At 27.0% G+C, this 18017-nt stretch overlaps 1 protein-coding gene across 1 annotated transcript in view; it reads left to right on the forward strand.

Moving 5' to 3' along the window:
- LOC129980683 (cell adhesion molecule Dscam2-like) overlaps positions 1 to 18017 on the forward strand; it is a 550882-nt gene that overhangs the window by 373653 nt on the left and 159212 nt on the right. The window contains exons 11-12 of the mRNA XM_056091064.1: positions 4943 to 5116; positions 6629 to 6776. Of these exons, the coding sequence (XP_055947039.1) occupies positions 4943 to 5116; positions 6629 to 6776 (322 nt within the window). The remainder of the gene's footprint in view (positions 1 to 4942; positions 5117 to 6628; positions 6777 to 18017) is intronic.

Consider the following 18017-nt stretch of genomic DNA (forward strand, 5'->3'; position numbering starts at 1 on the left):
TTAATATATTTCGAGAAATTGTTTTCGTACAATATAAAAAAAAATATATTACTTAACTTGAATATAATGTTATTAAAGATTTTTATTACGTCACATTTCAGTTGATACACTTAGAGATAAATTTAAGATAAGCTTTCCTTTATTGTTTAGTAACATTTTTTTGTAATCAAAATTTGTCAAATTAATGGAATGTCTTCAATTAATATTATTGTTAATCATTTATATTTAAAGAAATACTATTTTATAATATAAAAAGTGCCATTCTTAATGTTCTATGCCAGAATCTGAAAACTGGAAAGAAATATTATAATTCTGTGCTTGATGTAAGGTTAAATTTACAAAAGAAGGAAAAATAATTCATTCCAATTTTAAAATATATTTTACTCATGTTTTTATACTAGAATTATAGTTCAGAAAAAAAAGCAAAAATACTGTATATTTTAGGAAAACATTCTAACTGATTTATCAAACCCAAGATATCAATAAAAATTAGCTAACTTACAACTTGGTATCCATATTATTATATATTACCTGGTCCATCAGTAATAATTTATCCGCAAGCTGACAGACTGTCACAACCACTCTTATCTTGAAATTTCGCTACAGGTACCTGTGTCTAATTTTCATTTTTTCCTGCCTTTTTTTTTACCTGCCTTTTTTTTAAGTGAGCTAAAAGTAAGAAAAGAAAAAAAGTCGAATGACAAGCAAGTTTTTTTCTTCTTTTTTAAAGTGTTTACAGAAGTGATTAATCTGCCACTGTTGAATTAACTTTAAAAAGATTTTCATTAAATAAACCATTTTACCTATAAGCTTAGCAGCTGTAACGGTGTTTTATTTCTTGTTGATGAAATGATAATTTGGCGCAGGAACTGCGTTTATACGACAGATTGTCATGTAATTGGTACCGTGCAGTTACTCTAACATGAAAAAATTAATTGAGGGCGTTTATTTTATTGTTTTAATCAATCCTATCTGTCAAGGAACATTGTTGATGGAGAGTATCTTAGCAAATGATTATCGAAAAATAATTTGCGATGATTAATTCTAATGACATTTCTATTTGTAAAAATAAAGAAATAGTTTAATTTGTGTTTTGAAGATTTTTACTAATTTCTCTATATACTTTTCATGTTCTTGAGACAAAAAATGCATGCATTTAGTGCAGTCGCGGCAAAAAAAAAAAAAAAAAAAAAAAAGGAGCTAATCAGATTTATTTTGGAATCGATCATATTATGTGAAAATTAAAGGTTATTTTAAAGGTATTAATGAATACTAAAAAAATATGCTACTAAAATTTTCATAGATAGTTTTATATAAATTTAAAATTTCAGAAATTTTGAAATTTCCTACAACAAACACATTTTTGATGTCATGGGATTTGATTATATCTCTATGGGGCAAAAGATGTCTGGAACGCAAATTTAGGTTAAAATATCATGATTACACCAGAAGATATTTGACTTTTTCTGTTAAGGGGATGTTTCTATATTTAAATGTGTAAGATTTTGATATTCCCTACACAATGGTAATATTAGTTTTTTTTTCTTCTTTTGTGCACTTTAAAGGCATCTGTAAAACTACAATCCATATATAAACGTCGATTGCTATTTCGATCATAACAAAATATCTATAGAATTATGATTGCAAAGAAATATTGAAAAACATTGGAACTTTTGTTTAAATTGCACCTGGGCATTCGTCATCACGCTGAAATCACCAATGCAGAAAGTTATGGTGTGTGAGCAAAATATATATATTTAGATATATTTTTATGATTAAAAAGGAACTATCAAGATCAGCGTTAAAACTTATATGTTACCTTTTCAGAGGGAAAAAAATTAGTTTTCTTTAATCTTTTGCGTTTTTTTCTGCATCTCCTTATCAGTGTATACTATTCTTATTATTACTGCTTACTAGTAACTAACGGACATTAAACCGCCTTATTTTACAAGCATACAAGAAAAAAAAACTAAATGAATTTCATTCACTTCTAAATATAAACCAGTTTTCCTTCATGCTTTATGGCTAATTCAAGGTCATCTGCAAATGCTTATTTTTATCAAAGATTTCATTGTATTAAGTATACAGATTTAAATGAAGTCATGAATATATGTATACGTGTTACAAACATGAAAAGAAAATTTCAGACCATCACTCTAATATTCATTCACATCTTTAATTTTAATTACTGTTGCAATTTTAAAGCGATAAATATATTTTTATCTTACAATAATGTAGAAAATGATATTTATTTTAAGGAATGTAATATCAGCAGCATTTCAATGCCAAATAAAAAGCTGTCGATATTTTGAAATTTGTGAATGCGCCCCTAAATACATTAGTTTAGAAGCCATACAAAACATAACGAGACGGGAAAACTACAATTAAGAATGAACTGCAATTTTGCAGGTTCCTAAAACATGGTCTTGTCTTTAGAATACTCGGAAAATTTAAATATGTTGCAATTTAAAATTTTTAGACTCTAATTTTGATTTTTTTTCATGTAATGAAAATAACTCTTTTATTTTAAATATGTGTAAAATTCCTTATATTTTCACATCAAAAAAGAGATTTGTTCATTAATTTAATAAATTTCTAGATCTGATTAAAAGTTCAAAATTTAGTTTTAACATTAGAAAGTCAAAATTTTGTTAGCTCATGATTTCGAAATGAATTGACCTAAGTAAATGAAATTTGGTTTCCTGGAACAACTATTGATGTAGTTTTAAAATTTGATGAGAAAAAGAGGTATTGCCTTAGGACATTTTGATGTTTGCCTTTATTTCAATATATAGACTTCCCTTATAAAACTTTTAACTAAACAATATTTAAGAACGTTAATCTCTTACGTTAAGTTCTTTCAAATGACACATTTTTTTATGATTCTGGGACTAATGATGCTGGAATAAAGCTGGATTTCACCGGTTTTGTTTGTTTCTTTTCTTTTTGCAACTGCGCTTTTGATTATATGCAATAGTTTGGATAAACTTCTTAAGGGTTTTTACTTCATTAAAAACTTTAAAATAGAATAATGTTTGATCTAATACTATTAATTCCAAAAATTTCAGAAAATCCTATGTAAATTCTGGCATAACAATTTTCAGGCAATATCCAGTAAATTATCATCAGATTTCTTTTAGTTCCAGGTACTTTGAATGGATGACTGAAACAAAATGTATTTATGTCCAATTGAGTAACAAGCTCATATTTCAAAGACTGTATATCGTATATGAAAAAGAAGTTTTAACCTATAATTCTGCATAGCTGATCTTTGGTTGGTAGATATTCCAAACTGTCGATCAAAAACTAAATACATTGGAATAAAAAATTATTATAGTTAATTCCCACGTACACATATTCCGAATGGAGGGCTGAAATAAGGACTCAAAGCGGAGAGCTATAAGTAAATCAAAATACATATTTCATATCAGAATAAACGCATCTTAATACATCAATGACTCAATTCTCTACTTTGAATTTACTGAAGAGAAAAAAAATCGCATCATGAAATTGACTGGTGATCTCTCTACTGGATTTTTAAATAACCCAAATACTCTTTTTCGTACTCAATTTTCATTTATTTAATATAGCTTCTTTTTTAAAAAATTACAAAATGTTTTCAACCATTCAAATTCACATAATCCATTTTTTAAAGTGCCATATGGATTTCCTTCTAGGGCCATTAAAATGCTTCTAAAAATGTTTACAATTTCACAAAAATTCCATTTTCAATGTATATTATTATTTATTTATTTTATCTAAAATTGTTTATATTTATTCGCTTCATTTCAAGCCTTGATATTTCTGATGCGTCCAGCTACTGCGGCGCAAACAGTAAGTGAGATTGAGCAGAAGAGCCATATATTTGTGTTCATGAACAGTTCAATCAAAAAAGTTTTCGAAACTGCTCTGTATATCGAAAATAATTGTGATGCACGAATACTACAAATGCCTATCGCTGTAAAAATATTTTCTCTACGACTATGAAAAATTTCTTCAAGCAAAGTGTCATCTGCATAAACTCAAGTTTTTCAAATAGCAATACCCAATTTTCCAATACAGAGCTGTTTACACTGAGTTCTTTAGATAAAAAACCCTCTCAAATATATACAATACTTTGAAATTTTGAATAAATTGTTGATGATATATAAGTAATTAAAAGTTTAAATTCCTAATGTTAAATGATATTACCCATTTTTTAAAAATATAACAAGATATAAACAATATTTGACAACATTTCTTAATTTAAACTGAGTAAGTAATTATAGTAGTAATAGGTAGCTATATATTTTCTTTAATAAAAAAGCATATGTTATATTATTAATTAATTTTTAAATTCGCAAGTTAAAATTTTTGAACATGAACTAAAAAAAAATGTTGAAATCCATCTAAAGAACTCCATTGTTCCAAAATTTATTTACTTCTCTCAGATAGTTTTTAATATATGTAGCAACAAACAAAAGCTTTCAGCACAGAGTGATTTTTGCACTTTTTGGGGATATCTCATTTTCGCAATAGGATTCTCTGGCAGGAATAAAAAATTGTTAAAATCGAGCGGAAAACCAAGCATTTCGTTAAAAATTGCTTTAAATTAAGGCGCTTTTTTTAATAAATGTTAAGATGAGGGTGAAAAAATCTATAGATGTAAAATTTTACCCCGGTAATATTTCAAACGAAGTTCTCTTTCTAATAGATTAATATGATTAAATGATTTATGTGATATTTGACTTATAAAAAAATTCCGAAGCTTAATTATGTACCATGTACAAAATTTCTATAGTGTAAAATATAAAAATAAATAAATAAATGTTGAACTAAATTCAAAAGCAATTCCTTGTGAGCAGATAATCCAATGTAAAAGTTGAAATAAAAGGGCTACTTATAACTATTTTTTTATAATTTTAAATTAATTTCATCACATGATGACTGTGCTCTTTTACAGATCATCCGCCGGACAGATTTAAAACCATTGTCAGTAGTTCGCATGTACACATCCTTGTCAATGGGTCTCTCAACTTTAGGAGCGTGGAAACTTCTGATGCTGGGTTTTATCTCTGTGAAGCTAATAATGGAGTTGGATCAGGCCTAAGTACAGTTGTACGATTGACAGTTCATAGTAAGTAATATATATTGAATTTGTCATTTTTTAAGTATTTTAAATAAAAGTTTTTTAATAAAAATTAAATGCATTTTCATATCTCAGTCTTAAGAGTTTCAAGTAAAATCCTGAAGCAGAATGTATTACCGATGAAAAAAATATTTTTTTGCTACTTATTTCCAAAATCTCACAGCTAATGTCGGTTTGTGGCTACCGCAATGTTTCCACTAAATGAAGAAATTTTATTAATGAACGTAAGTTTAGTTAAAACGAGAAAAATGTGAAATTTGTAAGTTGTAATTAAAAAATTATTGTAAAAGTTGAAGTAAAAAAAATAATTATATATTTTCATAATAGTATGATTTGGATTCTAATCCATATACCAGCATTAAACTTAAATATCTAAACTAACAGTATATCTTCCATCTTTTCTAATACTTCCGAATTTGTCAGATATATACAAAATTGTTGAGGAAGTGAAATATATGTCAGGAAATTCATATCTGAAACATATCTGGTGCCTCGTTATACGATTTAGTTATAAAATTCTCTCATCAAGTTTATATTTATATATGTTATAGCGTGGTTTTTTGTGATAAAGTTCATCTGAGTACCCTATTCTTACTATTATATCCATAATGTAAATGATACTATTTCATAATCTGAATACCATGTAGCATAATATTTGTAATATTCAAGATCTCAAGATAACCCATCTTCATCTTCAAGCATCGGAACTGCAATTTTAAGACATTTCGGAATTATATACCTGTCAGCACTTCCTGTACACAGTGGCAAGTAGTATAACAAAAATACAACCAAAGCAGGTTTTGCCATATTCAGTTTCATCTGCGGTTTTCGATGCACAAAGTAATCCCTTTTGAAATGAAACATCTATTATCATAAGTCTTCGCCTGAATTTTCAGCTAATAATCCCACTCTAATGACGAATAATGCAATTTAAAATATGTAGACTTATATAGACATTTATAAGAGACAACAATTTAAAGATTTCTTAGAAGTGATAATAGTTTCGTGGAACGCACCTGAATATAATATTTTCTGGTATAGAATACGTTTCCAAAAATGTGTTTTAATAAAACCCCATTGCTTTCAAACCTTATTTATGATAGATACTGGTGCACCCAAAAACGCTGCAATGCCTGGAATGTTAATTCCCTGCTTCCGGACCAACACTACTACCAGATATTAATAACGATAATGTCTCTCTTGAGGATTATTCCTAACTTATGAAAATATTAGATCTATTCACCAGAAAATGTAGAATATATTGATAATTCCCTGCAAGACTTTCATTTCCACATTCTGCTTCAATGCAAGTGTTGCCTTGCACTTGCGTAGTAACTTGATGATAAATCAGATTATAAAATATTCTGTCTGGAGATTTTAGTAACATATTATCATTTAAAAGCATTTGATTATTGATTCTAATTAACATTTTCTATTAAATAAAATATTATAATTTAATTTATTAAAGAAACAATTCATATTTGTTTTCTTGATTCATAGGCGCCCCTCAATTTCATTCCAAGTTTATGGTACTCAGCGCGAGGCGTGGAGAACGTTGCCTGATTGAGTGCATCCCTAGTGGAGATCGACCAATGAGATTTATTTGGAGAAGAAATGGACAAATAGTAGATCCATCAAATGAAGCCAGGTACTTATATTTATTATATGAGAGATTTTTAGTTAATATTTGAAATGTGTTTTTTTTTTTTAATTCTCTTGAATGTGAAATAGATGAGAGCAGATTTTATTCAACTTTTAAAAAATTATTTCTCCAGCCGTTGTGCAAACGACGCAAAAATATTTTGTCCTAACAAAACTAATTTTTGGAGATTATAAATTGTCTGTCATCCAAGTCTAATTGAAACTTATCCACTATGGTTGTAATTTCGTAAATTGAATTGTTGCGAATCATCAAAAGTGTAACGACTACATATTTTTGAATGAAAAGTAAAACTAAAGTATCTAACTTTAAAAAATGTGGAAATGCAAACGTTATTATTTCTATTGAATAGAAGATGATGCAAATTTGTTTCATCGCAAATTTGAAGTTGTTTAAGAAGTATATTAGAAGTTTCTTTCTCCAAATCTAAATGTTAAAGGTATTATAAATATTGAAAAAGTAAAACATATATATATATATATATATATATATATATATATATATATATATATATATATATATATATATATATAAGTTTTTTTTTTTTGTTTTTGTTGTGTATACATTATTTGCATTTTCCAAAATGCATCAGTTCTTAAATTTCCACAAGGAATAAGTATTCTTTGAAAGATTCAATTTATAACTCAAAAAAAATAGGACTGAATATAGATATTAGAAACTTTATTGCATTTTAATTAATAATAATTTAATAAAAACTCATGTTTGTATTTAACAACCGTTTCCCACTCAGAATTATATGGACTACATTTCTCACTTTCATATATTTACTGCCAAATATTATGTGTTTCCTGACATATATTGCAATCGATATCTTGCTTCATTTATTTCTATCTCTGTCTAGAATTTTCTTGAGATAGACATTTTAATGAGAGGTTGTTGCTGCACTACGCAATATTTTGAAAGTATGAAAGTGTTTCATTACGCGAAGCCAACTGTCAAGAATCGCAATTATTTTCGAGATAAGATAGGAATCTCAAAGTTTGATGTATATTATTTGTAGCTCAACGTAATTATACTGTCTTTTTAAGAAAAAAATAAATAAATAAAAATAAAATAAAATAAAAATTAAAAATAAATTTTAAAAAATAAAATAAATAAAAATTAACGAAAGATCCCTAGGATTTGCAAAGTAAAGTGAATGAGATGGACCCATTTTAAATAACGTATTTACATAAGCCAATAAGTAACAAATTAACTTATTAAATCATTCAGTTGTCTTTTCAAAGGATATTTAAAACATCTATATCAAATGGTTCTTTAAAAAATTTTGGTTATGCATTAAAGTTCATATTTACTTTTAGTTAAATTAACAGTGCTTTCAAAACAATTTATAAATTATTTCAAATTCTCTTTGCATTAGAATCATAATTTTTTTTTTATTTTCATTTAAACTTTTGCCTTTTACTCTATATCATCTTTTCGTTGGTTGTTTATTTCATCTTTCATAAGAAAATAATTACCCATGTCAAGAGTTAAATGAATTTCTTAAAGTAGAAGAATTTAAATTGGAACCTTAAAGCCAACTAATTTATATGCAAAGCCAAGTAAATTAGTTTAGTCTCCAGGTAAGATTACATAGTGTAAGAATATATAGAAGTATTAAAATATTTAAGCTTGTAAGCTGAAACTTTTCTATCCTGATTTACTACCTTAATCAGAAAAGCGTGATGAAGTGTAATTAGAGAAAAAAATCTATGTGATTATTTATACATGAAATTATTTATTTTTAAAAGAGAAAAATTTCATTTTTATATAAATTTTATTATAAAATGTTGCTCCTAATTCGAAATAAGAATGTTTTTAAAGAGCTTTCAACTCCAATTACATGTTTAGAAACAAGATTTTAACTGTAATTACATGTTTTTGCTGTAAGGAGATAAAAAATTCTCTTTGGTTATTTTTCAAAAAGAAAAAAATAAGAAGAAGAATCAAAGCTATGTTTCTAATAATTCTGACAATATAATCAGATAATTATTTATAGTAATTACCGAAATGTATCTACTTATTGTTGCAGTGAAAAATATTTGGAATAATGTTTTCAACAAATCTTTTGATAAATAAGACGCCTTCAAATTATATATAGGAAAAGAACGTCATGTTACGAAATTTCTATTCAAATTAAAGATAACTTTTAAGGTTTTGAATAAAGGCATTCAAGATATTATCCCCATATTCAAAGAGGGGCTATATATAAATATTTTTTTTTAATTTTTAAGTATAGTATTGAAGATCTTTTCATCACGATGATTAATTTGATACATTAAAAAGTGAAGTTAATTTTTTAAAAGTGGTTTGAAAATTTAGTGCTCTTACAAGTCTTCATTCAATGAATTCTCTAATCCAGCGATTAGCATTCACTGGGTTCATTCAGTTCTGAATTAATTTAGTTCCAACTTAAATAAAAGAAAGAATTTTTCAACAAAGAAAATGTGTTGACGTGGAACAATTATTTAGCCAGAATTTCCCAAAAGATTTGGTCTTTCTGAATGTAAAGAAGATTTCTATTAACAAAGATTTAAGAACAGCAAAAACATGTAGAAAATTGAACTTAATTCAAATAATTCCTCTAAAATTCGAGCTTTACATGTTCTTTCTTTAGAAGAGGTAAAAACTATTATATCCCCTTTGGTTCACAGATCTCATTCGGTATTGTTAGCAATTTGTGTAATTGTAATGAATATTTCATGAACGAAATGCAAACACCTAATTTAAAGAAATAAAAAGTTAACGAGTGTCAATGAGACCTTTTTCTTTTTGTCCAGGCGATAAAGACTTGAGAAATGGCGAACTTATTTCGTCTAATTGCATTGCCAAGTAAATTATGTATTTCAATCTAATTTCCATTTCATATTATCTATATAATACTTGATTCTTCGCAATGGGTTCAACTAAAACTATAATGTCAATAAAATGAAGTTAAGATTTGAAATCTCAATAAAGAAATGTAGGATTTAACATATCAGTTTAAATTTAACGAAATAAAATTAAATAGTTAAAATTTTACAATGCATTATATCTTAAACTTTGTAATAAATACTTCATAAAATGATAGAAATCATAAAAATAACAATATATTGGTTATAGTAAGAAACATGTATGATTTTTGGTAACGCATTGTGAACATTCTGAGTGCATATTTCTATAGCACAATTCAAACAAAATTATATTTTTAGAAGCAATATAAATATTGTATATTTAGAAAATATGAAAAGATATCAAAGTTTTGAAATAGAAAATTGCTCTTTTTCAAAATGTAGCCTTCTAGCACAATTTTTAGAGCTTTAAATTTTAATTTTAAAGCTTTACACCTCTTCGTATATTTAATTGAATATAAACATTTTACCACTTATCTTAAAATAGGAAATATGAATGGAAGGCACGAACGTTTTAACAGCGCTTCTTTTTAGCCTTCAGGATTCAACCATTTTTACATATGAAGAAGTCATAATCATCATAAAAATACTGTAAATCATGTAGTAAATATTAATGATGCGATATTATGAAAATTCATTTAGTGTTATTACCAAAATTTGCCTTATATTTAGAAAAGACTTTTAGCAATTTATCTTCGATAGCTTGAAATTGATAATTTTTAAATTCTTTTCCTTATAATGAGTTCAAACATCTTAAGTTACTTATGATGTTATCCTCTTCTTTGCGATTAGTAGAAATCTATCAGAAGGTTTTTTTTTTCTAATCGTATAAGTTTATTAGCATTATTGTCGCAATATAAAATTAAGATTTCTTCAACCATATTAATTTATAACTCTATAAATTAATATGGTTGTACACACAAAAATGATTTATTGACACATAATTTCGAGGTAAGGTAAATGAAAAAATATGCAAATGTGGACAAAAAGCCTAAGAGATTTCCCAATGCCTGGAACCGGAAGAAAAGCATGATTTTGTTAATAATATGCGAAAAAATATTTAATATTAATTCTGATCCTGACTTAAAATACATATTGCCCAATAATTGCCATGAAAAATTATAGAAAATCAAACTTTAAATTCAAATATATTGATGGCTTCATTTAATGTCGCGAGAGAAAGTGTCATTTTAAAATATATGACATTCCATTAAATATTTAGCTTATAATTTACATATAGTGATTAAATATTATTTTTCAAAATGATTTTAATAATTTGTTGTTTGACAAATTAACAATTTTTTTTTCAATCTACTGTAAAATATCTTCTTTTTCCGATAGTAAAAAAAAAAAAAAGTAAAATATTGAAATATCATTTGCAAATTATTAAATTATATATTCTTTTAAGGATTGAGTATAATCGTAATTCTAAATTAAATTTAATTCATAATTCTTAATTCTTTGAAGTATTATGAATGATATTAATTTGTAAACGTAGATATATGTTACATAAAATATTGAAAATTCTTCAAGTGTATTTAAATAATTGAAGGCCAAATTTTATTTGTCATTTTTACAGAATCCTTTTTTATGATTTAAAATTCTACAGTGTTCGATAGCTTTTGCATTCTTTGAAAATTATACAATTTTTCAATTTTTAATGTCAAGTTAATTTAATATAATTAAAATAACTTTTAAAATCTGGTGAAATTATTTGTCTGAAAATGACAACAAATTCAGTTACTGTGATTTAGTTCAAAAATGACAAATAATAATGTGAAACCATTGTAGTTCCTCTATGCATAAATATGAAAAGACAATCTTCTCCGAAAAAAGTGTCATATACAGTTGTGGGATTTTTGAATTAATATAAAACATGGTTTTGAGAAAAAAATTGTTCTTCTCGAAATTATTAAACCTTTTTAAAAATTGAGAGCGTAAGAGATACTCTCTTGAGTACGCGTTAATACGGAGAAAAGTTGCAGGAAGTTTGGATTTCCCCGAAATAGAGGTGACATCAAAATTGGAATTATTAATGTGTACGCGCTTAGCAAAAATCTCCGAAAACGCGCTCGTGATATTGACTATGTATCACACCTTTTGTGGGTAAAAATTATTACAAATGATATTTTCAGTTTTCTTATATGAGCAACATGTTTGAAGTTTATAGCAAAACGTTGTCTTTTTTCTGTTCATAGATAAAAAAAAAATCTATAATTATATATTAGCTCTTGTTTAATGGAATAAATTCTACCATCCTTTGTATTTTTTTTCTGGCATATTCACATATTCACTGTAATTGGAAGAAAGTCCTTGAGAGTTGATGGAAATTTTGAGTATTTATTCTACATTTGATAGTAATTGTTTGTTTTCTATTTGATAAAATGTGTATTGTCTTGATTTTTCATAATATTTTTCGAAAATGTTTTCCATAACATTTCATTGATTCAATCAATAACACATTAAAAGCATCTTCTAGTAAAAGGCATTCTTCTGAGGAAGAGGAAAGAGTTTCCTAAGCAATCTATTGGGAAAAAAATTTCCCTTCAAAAAGATGGATTGTATCTCATCTTTCAAAATAACTGGAACTTTCAGAAACTCCACAGATAATTAGATTAAAATATTATGTAAACTTCGTGCAAGAACATTAATTTTTAACAATGTTTCTAGTGTAATTTTTATTTATTAAAAGATTTTAAAAATTGCATTGAATAGATACTTATTTTTTTCATACTAATAATAATAATAATACAAAGGATTCCACACTTACTTGAATAGGCCCTGGAGTTTTGTTATCAGTTTTCGTCAGATTGTGATCCTTATTCTATTCTTGAAATAAACAAATTTTGAATAATTTTTTTACTGAAAAATTTGAAAAGATAAACCTTACATTTCGAAAGAGAATTCGTCTCAAGAGTTTATCGAATAAAATTTATAATGTTATGTTTATAATTATTTATCTTCCTTCCAGAGAAAGAATAATCAATCTCAAATTTTTATTCAATAATTAACTCTTCCTCTATGGTTGCCTAATGAGATTAGAAGTAATCCAGTCATATAAATCTATGGTTTATATCATTAAGCTTCGTTCTCTGAATTCAACAAGAGGTTATATAGAATCCAAAGAGACAGATAGACAGACACATAGAAAATTTATTTCAAGCATTTATATATGCAGTGTACAAGATGTGTTTAATCAATCTCGATTATCTTCGATCGAAATACTAGTTCTGTGTAATTTTGAAGACTTTTTCTTGTCATGTTAATTCTATTCACATTATGTCTTATATTGTCAGAAAAAATATTATTTTTGTAACTTACATATATTTTTTTTTCTTTCTTCTATTTCTTATAAATCTGGATTTGATGAATATGCGCGAATTTCATTTCACGAGACAAATGAAATTTAACCATTTTCAATACTTTTTTCTTCATTTTACTTTCATATATAATTATTCTTTTCTTCTTTAAACATTTATATGGTAAAAAAAAAATGTGATTGGATTTATTATTCATAAGTGAACTTATCAGAAAAATTGACTTTGGCTGCATATAAACTTTACTATAATAGCAGAATATTGATCATTCAGTATTCATAAGCAGATTTTCTGGCAGCGTTCGGATATTAACCATCTCAATTTTGAGAATGTTCGACTTCAGGCACCTTAAAATACTGGAATGTTTGAGCTTATCTATCGAAAAAGGGATATTAATTAAAATTAAAATATACTCACGAAAAATTCCGAAATGATAGCCCATGATCTTAAGGAATTGATATTCAAATGAGAACCTCGCTAAGATATGTAATGACAACCTATAAGCCTTGTGGCATTTGTACACCTCTTCTCTCTGAAATTCGTCTCTCATCAACAAAGCATCAATGAGCCACACTTAACGAAAATGGTATGAAATTTCTCTTTGATATCCAGTCATTTCCGGTACCTGCATAGTTTCATTAAACAAGTGCTTAGATCATTTCAATATTGAAAGATTTCCTTAAATGTTTACCCTTTAATTAAAAAAAAAAAATTACAGAGCTTTCTTGAATTGAAAGGCAATTTTTAAAGTGAAACCGAAAATTCTAGAAATAGTAGTAATGCAATTTAATCGTTTAAATCAAGCATGTCTTCAAAATGTGACAAATTTCAATGTAAAATCTCTTGGTGGTTCGTGATCTATTTAACCGACACCCGATTTCTTATCATATTTTCGAAAATATATGAATAGTTATGGAAGGAATAAAGAAGATGATTTGTTGTTCGAGTTCCTCTGCTACACGGCAAGAAATTTATCTTCAAAATCTTTGGTATAAATCCATTTAAAAAAAATCCAAATCGGTTACATCTGATAATCAAAGAGGCTACTGAATTGGACTTCACGATTTATTCGTTTTCTGGAGAATTGCTCAAAGACTTCAATGTGGTGGTATTCCAGTTTGTTGAGGAATCTCATTGTCGTAATTTTAATCCGAAGGATTGTGAAAATTTTCAACATATCTAAATTGGTATCTCCATTTATTGTCTTTAGGATAAAGAAGAAAGAGCCAGTAATGTCCGCTTTAGGTATGGCGAAACAAAAATTAACGCTTGTGGAATCACACTGCAGTTCAACCGCAACAGAAGATACCCTAAAAACCATACTACAGATGAATTTACCATCTTCATACTCACGATTGAGAATATGCGAAACAAAATTGCACCTTAGGATGTGATCTTCCTATATAGTTTCTGAGCTTTTTGAATATCGTATAAAATTTCAAATATAATATAATATAATATCGCATTTAATTAAGACTTAAATAAGAATAGTATCATATATTATAGCTAATATTCAGTAAATGTATTAGTCAATTGCACTTTGAATAATATCCCATACTACCTACAGAAATATCTTTAATATAATAATCAAAAACATTCAGTTTAACTAAAAAAATGAATTTTCTATTAAATAAATATCCAAATAAAAATATGTTTAAATCTTAATGATTGTTTAACTGTTTATCTGCATACATTTAATCATATAAAATGTTAAAATAAAAATGTTTAGTTTCTTATCACTATTTTATTATTGGATACCTTGCTTACAAACATTTTATAAAAAGAAAATCTATGTGAGAACCTCCAGGTAAGCTGATGTTGCAGTTTTGTTTATGTTTGTTCTATCCCTGGAAATCCCTTCCGGTATGATTCTCCAGGTATATTCATAAGCAAATCAGCTGAGTTCCTGAAACTTAACAGCTTTGGGAAACGGGCTTAGCCTGTCAAAACAGAATTTCGGTTAAATGGATAGACCAGTCAGTAGATCCTGCTGATACATCTTTTGTCAACAAGTTGTCTAAGATGAATGATAGATGGTCCAAGTATCTCAAGGATTTAAAATCTAAACTCTTTTCTGGAAAGTGTATACCGTACCCACGAAAGAAGAGTCTATACTGGGACAGTTTTCATATTTATTTTCGTAAAAGTTTTTTTTTTTCCTCTGCTAGAGTAAATTGCTAAAAGCTATTTTCAGTAGAAATTGAAAGCTGTGACTTGAAGCAGAGCTGTGTTTAGAATAAGTTATGAGAAAATGCGTTTGCATAAAGTATGGGAAAATGTGCTTATATTCCATCATATATTTGTTTCAGAGTCATACATCATCTAAAAGAAATCTTTATAAATGGAATGGAATCTTAAAATATTCTTCAAAAGAGAAAAGATTGCGTGGAATAACTGAACAGGAAGTGAAGATTTTCATTTTTATCTATAAAAAATTAATCTATCTAATGAAAATGTTTCTTATGAAAAATATTTAGTAAGAAATGCTAGTTGAGGATAATTTTATATTATACGACAAATGCCAAATGAAAAAATATGTATATTCTTAGAAATAATTGTTTATTGCATTATTGTCGTTTTATCATTTAAATATTTTTACTGTTCAAATTGTTATTAATTAGACATAAATTATTTTAAGAAAGTAACTAAGTAATTTCCCTTAATTGTAGTCAATTCATTTTTATTTGTTTGAATATTTTTGAATTCATAATTTTTCATTTCACTGAATTAACTTTAAGATCATCTAATTACAATATATCCAATTAAATAAATGTATAATAATTCATACTAATAGGTTAGTTATCCATTTTGTTTGCAAATTTTGTGAACGAATCATAATGCTTTTTATTTGACTGACTGTGCAAGTGAACAAATAAAAATCAATTATTTCTGATGCATTTGCTTTCGAAGAAGAAATATTTTATGATATAGGAATGCACTGTAGTGCATTTTCATAAAGCAAAAGGTAGGATTACTTTAATTTTTTTTACATATAATATTGATATTTGGCCCATATTATAAAATACACTTTCCAAGTCGGTGTGCTTCAATAAAGCTCTAGCCTGTCCATGCTTTTTTTATTCTTTGTGTTAAAGAAAATACATATACAGCATTGGATTGCACTAGTAACAGCATGGATTCATATCATTGAAATATATGTGAAATGTATGTAATTCAAAGAAAGCAAAGTTTAAAATTCCAGTGTATAATTGCAATGGACAAATAAAAGCAAAAATATACAAATTATGAGAATGAAATTCGGAAAAACAATAAAATAATCATAGTTTCCGACGACTGGATTTGATTTTTAATTTTTTTTCATCAAAAAGACCCAAAATAGTCAGTTTTTCACTTTCTTCCTTTCAATTTTCTTTTCTTTTTCTTTATTTTTGTTAAAGTCTATACCTAGCACAAGATATTGTATTATACTCTTGATTTTGATCGATGTGACAAGGAACGATTACACGCTATAAATGGTTAATTTAAAAAATTTAAATGGTTACTCAGAAGAATGTTCGATTATGATTTAAATACAACAAATTATCACACAATATTTCAAATTTATTGACTTAAAAGAGTATCTGTGTTTCCAGATATAATATCATCGTATTTGTAATTGTACGATTTTGTATATGTATTTTAAACTTCTATAATTACACATACAATATACGATATTATCGTGTATTGTATATGTAATTATAGAAGTTTATTCAAATCCATATATAACAATGCAAATAGAATTTCAGTTATTAATAATTATTTAGAATAGTATTCGCGTAACATTTGTGAGCCGTAGTCTCAGTAAACAATAGTAAAAGTACAAGCGATATATTTTAGATGAAAATTATGTTGACTGATATGTGTTTTTTTTTCTTTTTTGTAAAATATGTTTTTACAGTCTAAAATGTACGGACACTAATAAAATAAATTTAAATTATGATTAACGATGTTTTGGAAAACGAGAGCAGATTCCTTAGACTATCAAAGTATTTTAAAATAAATTCATAGTTTGGTTACAGTTTAAGAAACTTTTGAGATTCTACAGTCACCTATAGAATGCACAATTAAGCTATATCCCCGCATTATGCATGCCTGACTGGACACAGCTACTTCACAACAACATTATGTCCAAGGAATGCACGTGATTCGTGCCAAAGAGCGAATTCGCTTGAGAAACTTTTCAAAGCTTCCTCAGCTCTAGCTGTGCATCAAATTCCTGGCCTTAAAGCTGCAGTGCGGTTGGTCTAACATTAATAGACGTTATGAAGTGCTAATATTAATCATCTTGGTTCACATTCACGCATGTTCACGCAGTTTAAAACAGTGTCATATATTTGGTTAAGAATGCAGAATTTTACGAATTTAGCGCTGATGAAGGAGAAATAATTGGCTATCTTTTATGAAATCAAGGTCCTTTTCTTGACTAGGTTCTATTTATGAAGTAGCCAATTAAAATTGTTGAATCTAGAATCTCATGAAAATTTTTATTTCGAAAAAGTGATTACATTTCTTATTCAGTTTACTACACATTAAATACATAATTTCTTATAATTAAATTAATAAGTATTTCGGAGTTTTAACTGCCTAACTTAATGGTAGATGAATTTTATTGATTGACCGGAATATCTCGATAATAAACAGAGAGAATTATGGAACCAATTTTCGTCATCAACCATAATGCTACTCTTCCACAGGAGGTAGACTCCGTCATCAACAGGGTTAATTAAGTCCTTCACCGTTACTATGTCCACAAGAAATTCGAAAAGCAATCAACACATCGTAAACTCCTCATTCCAATATTTGAAAATGAATGTGCATGAGGTTAATGAATTTCAGGCTTATTTGAGATTCATTAAATTCAACGTGAGGCAAATCAATGTCCTTCGTTTCATAAGATCCTCATTTATGTGTCTGATTTCACTTAAAATCTCACTAAAAATTCAATTTGCCCTAAGGAAACTCGCTAACGATTCGTTTCATTTCATAACGTTTAACTCTCCAGATATTTAATTTTACAT

The sequence above is a fragment of the Argiope bruennichi genome, chromosome 8, assembly GCF_947563725.1.
Source record: "Argiope bruennichi chromosome 8, qqArgBrue1.1, whole genome shotgun sequence".
Classification (NCBI taxonomy): Eukaryota; Metazoa; Arthropoda; class Arachnida; order Araneae; family Araneidae; genus Argiope; species Argiope bruennichi.